This window comes from Vicia villosa, linkage group LG7 (assembly GCF_029867415.1).
Source record: "Vicia villosa cultivar HV-30 ecotype Madison, WI linkage group LG7, Vvil1.0, whole genome shotgun sequence".
In the NCBI taxonomy this organism is placed as follows: domain Eukaryota; kingdom Viridiplantae; phylum Streptophyta; class Magnoliopsida; order Fabales; family Fabaceae; genus Vicia; species Vicia villosa.
Window position 1 is genome coordinate 13,755,668 of NC_081186.1, and position 9,434 is coordinate 13,765,101.

The 9,434-nt window shown below is 31.9% G+C and overlaps 1 protein-coding gene across 1 annotated transcript; it reads right to left on the reverse strand.

The window, feature by feature from the left end:
- Positions 1-1,751: 1,751 nt before the first annotated feature.
- On the reverse strand, positions 1,752-3,577 carry LOC131620329 (NAC domain-containing protein 72-like). Its single transcript, XM_058891374.1, has 3 exons — positions 3,298-3,577; positions 2,935-3,209; positions 1,752-2,838 (listed from the first exon to the last, which is right to left on the reverse strand). Exons 1-3 carry the CDS (start codon positions 3,476-3,478, stop codon positions 2,287-2,289), a joined length of 1,008 nt encoding a protein of 335 aa, XP_058747357.1. The 5' UTR covers positions 3,479-3,577; the 3' UTR covers positions 1,752-2,286.
- Positions 3,578-9,434: the final 5,857 nt, after the last annotated feature.

Consider the following 9,434-nt stretch of genomic DNA (forward strand, 5'->3'; position numbering starts at 1 on the left):
AGATAAGGGACTAGAATAGACCTTGGGGTATAGTTAAGGGACCAAAAAGAGTATTTTGCCTATTTTTTTGGCTTATCACCATCGGTATAGTTTGGTGTTCCTACCCGATCGCAATTGCGGGGATCGAATCGTGGTTCTCTCTACCAAGTCCAATGCCAATCACCATTGGACCAACTAATGATTGACAATTTATTTTCAATTATATTAACTTTTTAACAAAAAATATTAAATTTAAAGATAATGTAATGTTAATATAAAATAATTTCATAATATATATTTATTTTTAAATATAATAAATTTTAAATATAATAAAATTTAAATATAATAAATATATTAATAATTTATTTTAATATATTTTGCATAGGGATGTCAACTTGCCTCCGTTGGCGGGGATCCCCGTGGAGATTCCCCGTTTGGGGCCCCAAAGACGGAGAATGTTTTCCCCGCGGGGACGGGGACGGGGAACAAAGTCTCCCCGAAGAACTTCGGGGACGGGGGTGGCGTAAATATCCCCCGCCCCGTGGAGTCCCCGCCCCGCATAAAATAGCCAAATATCCTTTTATATATATATATATATATATATATATAATTTTAAATTTTTATGTAAGTCAATTTGTCATTTCATATAATTAATCTTATACACAAATTTAAAATATATATGCCTTGTTAGTAAAAGAGTGAGATCTAAATCATTATTTCAAGTTTATTTTAAGTTTGAAATTTTGGTGGTCATGACACTCAATATTATAGATTAAATATTGTTAAAACAATATATTATCGTAAAAGAATAATTTACAAATTTCTCGTGGTTACTTTTTGAAGCTTTTACTGTTAATTTGGTTTAAGAAAAATAATAATCATGTCTATGGATCTCCGCATGGGGATCCGTGGGGACCCGCGGGGATCCGCGGGGACAGGGATGGGGGACAAAATCCCCCGTAGCGGGGACCCGAAGTGGGGATGGGGAATAGATTCGATGGCGGGGATTATGATGGGAATGTATCCCCCGGCCCCGCCCCGCCCCATTGACATCTTTAATTTTGTATGCATTTAAAAATATCAAAAATATTTTTTTTGTAATTTTTTTATAAAATAATAAAATGGTGGCGTTTCATTTTATTTAAAAGTTGTAGTGGAGTAAGAGATGCATATATATAGGGTGCAGTTACCGTGCATAGATAAAAATTTATGCACCGTGCATAGATTATTAAGGACCTTTGGATCATTGGATCAAATTCTAGACATCAATTGTTATTACTCAATACCCAATACTCACCACTCAATACTCAATACTCAATACTCAATACTGGATTAAAAACATGATCAAATGACTTATGTAGGCTTATGCACGGTGCATAAGGAAAATCCTTATGCATATTAGCCAAAGCCCATACATATACATGAACCGATTCGATGGCAAGCAAATGTAAAGAGATATAAATTTGGGAAGAGTGAACATTCAATTAAATTGGAAAAAATAACCTCCATTTAATATATTTGGGTTAAATGTGTAATTATAAAACAGTAGTGTCTATTACTAATAAATAATAAAGTAGACAAATAGACCTCTCAAATTTTGACAACTAAATTGGGTGAAGTTACCCAACTTTAATAGGTTGGTAAATAAAAATTCACCTTATAAAAATCAAAATCTTGATGACAAATAATCTATATATACATCCTTATTGCAAATCAATTTGTTGTGTTGTCGACAAGCTAGCTATAGGATATCAAGAACAATATACAAAATATGAATAATAATATCATGTAAACCAACTTTTGAAAATAGCCGCAATATTGTGTTTAGGTACAACGTGTTTCGTATGTGCTACAGCCAAATAATAGCCGCAATATTGTGTTTAGGTACAACGTGTTTCGTATGTGCTACAGCCAAATAATGTCATGCAAAGTTGAGAATAGAACTACTTTTTCAGTTCCACTAGGTTCATGCACCAGCCAATTTCCATAGTAACTTTCTTTGTCACTAACTAGTACACGGATTCATTGTATATTTCCTTGCGTATTCCTACATCCACCAGGACCAAATAACTGCGTATTTTGTCTTTCTACTTTTATGATCCATAACCATACCAAACCAAACCAAACCGTCACATTCACATTGAATTGCCAAAAAATCACCAATTATTTGCACCTATGCAGTGCATTCCCGATTGACACAATAATTTCATTTTCAACAATTGAAGTTGGCGATTCTGTTTGGCCTTATATGAAATTTAAATCTTTTTTTTTTCTTCTAAAGTATCATGACATAAACAACTTGTTAGTCTATAAACCAAAAGAATAACCCGAAGACCCAAACTCAAACGGGTCGCCCAAGCCCGACAAAAACACATTTGAATTATGTTGATACAAATTGAAATTATCATTATCTGTAACCCGGTGAGTCCTCATGCCACTCTGAACCTCTTCCTCCGTGGGGTTCCTAAATCCCGCCGAGAGATCCAACTGCCCAAACGGCGGCGCTGAAGGGACACAAAAATCAGTGCAGCTGTAATTCAGCATCCCTTGTGTTTGGCTTCCGGAATCAAATTCCGGTATCGTGTCAAACTCTGCCGGGGTAACCCAATCAGAGAAAATTCCGGCTCCCATGTTATGAAACCCGAACTTTTCCTCTTGCTGTAGCATTTTGAGCGATGTCACCCGCGGAAGCGCAAAGCTCTGGTCGTCAATTACCGGAAATGAGTCCGACATATCCTCCACGTGGGAGGATGTGGAAGGCGATGAACCATTGCTGTATTCTTTGCCCGAAAATGATTGAACTTCCTTTTGCGAGCTTGAGTTCTTCTTGTATATGCGACACAAGACCCAATCATCCAACTGCATCATAATAACATCACATAAGTCAGTGAGATTCTCTTTCGTTTCGTAATCAAATAAATACAAGTAAAACAGCAGAGTAATAGTGTTACGTACTTTGGAGCTACCAAGGTTGTGTTTTCGTGAAGCGTCAAGAAGGCGATACTCATGCATAATCCAATTAGTTTTAGTTCCTTTTGGTGCTTTACCGATATAGAAAACAAGTGCTTTCTTTATGCCAACTTTTCTACCTTCGGTGGTGATGATTTTGTCCGTTCCAGTAGCTTTCCAGTACCCCGACCCAGCAACTCTGTTTGGTCGTGAACCATTTGGATATTTCCTGTCCCTTGGACTGAAGAAATACCATTCTTTCTCACCGAAATTCGCTTTACCTGCAAAACTAGAACATTAATAAACAAACTGCTTCCCAAAAATAATAAATAAAAATAACCCAACAAATAATTGTTGATAATTAATTACCTGGAAGAACCCATGGATCGAATTTGTATAAATCAATTTCAGCAATAATTGGCAAAGAAAAGTGATGTCCTGCAACTTTGCGACATAGGTACTGAACAAGAAGCTCTTCATCGGTAGGGAAGAATCTGAAACCAGGAGGTAAACTCAACTGTGAGAGAGGATCTTTATTTGGAACTCCCATTTTTTTTTAATCTAATAAAACAGACAACAATGAGCCAAGGAAAAACGTGTTTCTTTGTTAATTTTTAAAATTTGTTTCTGTTTTTTTTCTTTTTGTAAGCAAGAGGTGGCGGTTATTTATATAGGCACAAAAAATGCATCGTGATCTTTGTTCTTGTACTGATGTGGGACCCATTTGAGTTTGAAGCCATTTAAGAAATGCCACGTTAACGGTTTAAAAAGATGATTATGCGAACAATCTTATCTTCTTACCGTACGGTCCGTGGCTTTTGACGGGTCCGATTCAATGTATATGGAACTGTTATAATTTAAAGCAAAATAACATATAATTGGTCAAAAATAATAATTTATTCTCTTTACAGGATAAAGACATGAATATATATAGAGGTTAAAGGTAGTGCACTAATAGTGTAAAAAAATTTTATAGTATTATCAAATAAAAATAATTCGTTTTGCCATGTAATATAAATTTTTAAAAAATTACAGTATGATTTATTCTGATTCATGGTTGTGATTAGTTGACACTGTCAGTGCATTACCCATTTTCTATTATATATATATATATATATATATATATATATATATATATATATATATATATATATATATATATATATATATATATATATATATATATATATATATATATATATATATATATATACTGTTACAAATAATGATTGTAATACACTACACAAGTCATTTTATGGGATATTCCCTCGAACATAACGTCTTTTTATAGGATTTATATGCATAATATAGTACATTTTTGGATAAGTCTTACCAAATTGTTTTAGTTTACACACCACAATTCAATCAAATCAAGGATAGTCATCAACTTTATTACATCTAATCAATTTTGTTTGTATAGTTTATCAATTGCAAAATAGAACCCTTGCCACAAAATTAAGATTTTTTATTTTAGTTATAATTTATTTATATTAAAAAAATTAAGAGTTCAATGAATATGCCCTAACAATATAAAATAATTTTATACAATTATTAATTAGAAAATAAGCAGTATGTTGTCATGTTATTAAATTAAAAGGATGTAATAAAACACATAGTTGTGATTAGTTGACACTAAAATTATGTTACACTGTCGGTGCATCAGCGATTTTTAAAAAATTAAATATAATAAACTTTTTAAATTGTTGAAGAAACCAATAAGAGGACTTGGATTTTGAAAATATAGTCCTCTCAAGATTTTGAATTCAAATTTTACATTTTACTAGAAGATAACAATTTTTATGTTAGATCAGTCCATACGTAATTTTATTTTAGTTTTAAACAATATCCCACAAATAAACGGTGAGTTTGATTATCTTGAATTAGTCAGTAAGATCGAATAACAAAATTTAAAAAAAAATGAAGTTTTGAATTAATCAAATTTCTGTTTGAAGATTATTTGAATCATTTGGTGTATCAGTGATTCACTACCACCAGTTACTAAAAAAATTAACAAATGAGTCGCACAGCTACACACGTGTCTTTTAAAAAAATAAAAGTTACATACGTGTATATAGAACAAAAAAGAAAGTTACACACGTGTACATATAAAGATACTTTCATAGTTTCATTTTCTTGCTGTGAGTAAGTTTTAAAACAGTTTCATTCGATTTTGTCATTATCATTTTTCACGTGTAAGTTTGCACAAGACACGGTGAGCACGCGTCAAGAGCAAAAGTCAGACTACAAATCAAACTTATGATATATTTTACATTAAATTATTTTATAAATTATTTTTTTATTGATAATTTATTGACTGAATATTTTATGAGTTTAAAGGTAATGCACGTAAACAAACTTTATACATACAATTAATCAAAATCTTTATACTTGTCATGTCATATTAATTTTTTTAAATTAAAATTATGTTTTAATTGAATACATAATTGTGATTGGTTAACAATATAAAAAAAATTTTACACTGTCAGTGCTTATCCCTTTTCTTATATTTTATCTTATAATTTTTTTAAATTATAAACAAATCAAATTGAACGATAAATTATTTGCTTTATTTCATTTCACCTTCTCTTTCAATATATTTGGATTTATTGGTTCAGTGGAACAATTTCCATATAATGATATGATTGGATGGTAGAAAAACAAATTGGTATTCATTCAATAGTGTTGTATTGTAAGCTAGGTTGCAGGACACGTGGTGCTTAAAATGTACTTGCCTTATCTTACTCTTACCTACTTTTTGAGTTTTGCTCATTTTCTTGTTAGGCTTTTCTTTCACTCTTCAACCTCTACGTGCAAGGTTATGGATGGAGATTTAGAGGTTTTGTGTGGTTTTCATTAAAAAGTAATGTGGTGACGTAGTTGGTCAAGGTCAAAATTATGGATTGGTGTGATTCAGTGAACTGTTATCCCTTGATTGGTGACATTTTAAAGTTTTTTGAACGTGGACAAGTTTAAGTTCAAGATAGGAAAGAAAATGGACATTGGCCTTCTTTTCTTGGATATGCTGTGGTCAAATTCCATTTTTGAAAGAAAAGATTATTTCAAACAAAACAAAAAACATCCCATAAATTGGGAGGAAGAGGGGCTCCTTCACACGTAAACTCAAGTGACTAAGTTCTGTCATATGTGGCTTTCGTTAACAAGCCTTAATTCCATTTTTATCCTTTTCATTATTTATTTAGTCGTTTTGGTACCTTTTCTTAAATATGACCGGTTTGCGTTTTTCATGTCTATTTCTAAATTTTAATTTATTTTTGCTTCCATCAATTTCTATTGGTTCAACATAAGCGTGATAGATTTGATAGATTTAAAAGATCATGAATAAATGGTACTACTAAATACAGTGTTTTAAAAATCAAACTGGACGGTCGGACCGGTCGAATCGGGAACCGGCCAGGTAACTGGTCTAGTTTAATAGCTGGATCGGAAATGTCATTGAACCGGTCAAAACCACTAAAACCGAGAAAAACGGCGATTTTTGTGAACCGGTGGTTTAAATGCATTTTTTAAATTTTTTTTAATTTTAAAAAATTAAAACAATGTCATTTTGACTATTTTAATTAAAAATTAAAATAAAAAAATAAAAAAATGGTTGTAGATGCGGTTGATTTGTTATAAATGATTTTGATATTGAAGAAGGAGATCCCAACATTAAAACAATTTTTCTTTTATTGAATTACTTTGTTATAAATTATTCAATTAAATTATGTTGCGATTAAACTTTTATTTATATTTTATGATTATGTACTATTTGATTGTGTGTGATACCTATGTGTGAAATTTAAATTTAAATTATGAACTTGTGAATTTTTTTATAGTATGATGTTTTCAAAAAATTTAAGTGCTAGTTGTCATACCCCAAAATTTGCACATCCCATTTTCACTTTCAAACTCATACAAAGTTCAAGACTCAAGGACACACTCTCCTAAACAATGACCTCCTAAACTAGGGTTTTGATTTCTTTGAAGAAAATTAATAAATCAAGGTCTCCAATTGATTTCATATGGCTTATGATGTTTCAAACTATCTCTATGGCAAAATACAAGCTTCAATCCCAAGAATTGCTCAGTCAATTGTTCAGAAAGTCAACAGTCGACTAGTTTGACATAAAAGACAACTGTGGTCAAAGTACAGTCAAAATTCCTGATTTTTTGTCAACATCCTTATTTTGAAGTATCATTCATCATTTGATCAAGTATTGATCATGATTCATCAAGGAAAGTTCAGAAATCAACAAAACCTAAAGTTTCTAATTTAGGGTTTTTTTGACCTAAAGTCAACTAAACTTTGACCAGCCATAACTTTCACATGGAACATCAGAAATTTTCCATCCAAATCTCAATTTGAAGGAAATTGAATTCTCTACAACTTTGTCTCTCAGATGCCAAGTCTAAAAATGCTTCATTTGAGAGGTATGGATCAAAAGATTATAGGTCCTTTTTGAAAGTCAACCAAAAGCAGTTTTTTGTCAAAGCCCATATCATCAAGATAAAATCTTCAAATGGAAAAAAGCTTCCAAAGTGGCTTATAGAGGAAATCTTTAGGTTTCCAAAAAGTCCTAGAACTCCTTCATACCTTAAAAATTGAAGGAAAAATGCCTTGTCAAAGTTGGACCATTTTAAAGGAAAAAATGTGAAATAAAAGGCTCCAAAATGAATATTTTTGCAAAGAAGCCCAATCTTTTAAGATCCAATCTTAATATACAAGTTATCTAAAAGCTCCAATATGAAAGCCACGAAAATATGATGGATATTTGATTTTATTTGAATTTTTATTCATTAAAATCATGGATTTAAGTCAAATATTTTGGAAAAAATTGAAAAGATTTGATTTGTTTCTAGTATCAATCATAATAAATCATGTAAATATTCAATATTCAATATCAAATTCGTGCAAGAGCTAATTGTTTGGAAAAGATTGGATTTGGCTCAAAAATAGAAACTTTAAAATCATATTTCCAATCAACTTTCAATTCAAGATTCAAAGGGATATGATTGAGTTTTGTTGCCCTAAATCCTTCTATTATAAGTACACAAGCATTGCAGACCTAGAATTCACGAATGCTCCGCCTCCAAGAACCCTAGTTTTGTTCTAAAAAATTCAAGAACAAGTCAAGATCGAATTTGGAGCTAGAGTGAGATTCAAGCTATTCTAAGTGTCCAGAGAGATTCCTTGAAGCATTCTGAAGCTGTTTAGAATGTTACACGACATCAACACCTCCAGAACTATCTCCTTCAAAGCCACGGTTTGCACCATTTTAAATTTGATCCATTACTCTCATTCATGCATCATAAACTGTTTTTAGTGATATGTTTGAGTTCATATGAATGTATGTGATGTTTCTGGATAATCTATTGAATGCTTGAGGACCTGTACCGTGTTATGCCATAGTTAGGGTTTCCAAGTTTTTTTAGGGGTTTCTGTTTGCAGGAAAATTAGGCCAAATTAGGGCCATGGTTGTGTTCGTGAGGTTTGGACTATCTCATCCATGGCCTCGCGAAGAATTTATATTGTGTCTTGAGTGTATTCGTAAGAACAGGGATATAGCAACGGTACAACGCCGTCACTGAAAGTCGTTGCAGACTTTAGACAACGGTGGAGGGAAGAAGACGATGACGCGTCAACCCCTCATTGGCCAGAAGACGCGCGCGTTTGGTTTCAAATCCAGGTGGATCCAGCGCTTTAAGACGCATGCTCATATCATGCACCCTCGCTCTCTTATCCATTGGATCACTCCAACTTCTCATCCAACGCATCCTGAAGCGCAGGCGCACCATGCTCCTCCAGCGACGTACCACACTGGATCCAAGCTAAGTTTTTCTATATTTTTTTAATTTTTTAATTGCATAATTCTTTTTTTAGTTATTTATTTATTTTCTTTTATTTTTTTTAGTTTATTAACTATTTATTCTAAATTGTTTTTATACTTACAAAAAAATGTTTTTTTATAATTATTTTTGTTTTATCGAAAACTCGACTTTTTTATCATCTCATCAATAATTGTTTTTTATATATTTAAAATTCAATTTTATTTTCACATATACTTTTAATCAATTAAATAATTAGGATTTAATCCAATAATTATTTAATTGCTATATTTATCGAACTTTCGATTTTCTTAATCTTTAATGTTTATTTAAATTATTAATTTTTCACATCTTATGGTTTTAACCCTGATTTATCCCGATAAATTAGGGTTGTCGATCTTTAATGCACTATCCTTTCTCTTCTTCATTTTTGATTTTTCAGGGTTGATCAAGGATTCGATGAAGGCTCGAGACATTTGCATTAATTTGCCTCTTATTTTTCTTGCCCTTATTATTTTTCTGCTTTTTGCTTTCCCCTTCCCCGCAGGTGTTTATTGTAAATAGCGTAGGATTTTATTTTTTGCCTTTTATTTCACCGTAATTTTAATTGATGTGGTTAGTAATCCTAGGGAGTGCAACCTTGAATTGAACATAGAATCACTAATTTTACAAGATAAAAT

Bases quoted from the DNA above. Each gene is read 5' to 3' on its own strand.
- LOC131620329 (XM_058891374.1), bottom strand. From the start codon at position 3,478: ATGGGAGTTCCAAATAAAGATCCTCTCTCACAGTTGAGTTTACCTCCT. The intron at 3,210-3,297 runs GTAATTAATTAT...CTAGTTTTGCAG, and splicing joins CGATCCATGGGTTCTTCCAG to GTAAAGCGAATTTCGGTGAG. The intron at 2,839-2,934 runs GTACGTAACACT...ATTATGATGCAG, and splicing joins ACAACCTTGGTAGCTCCAAA to TTGGATGATTGGGTCTTGTG.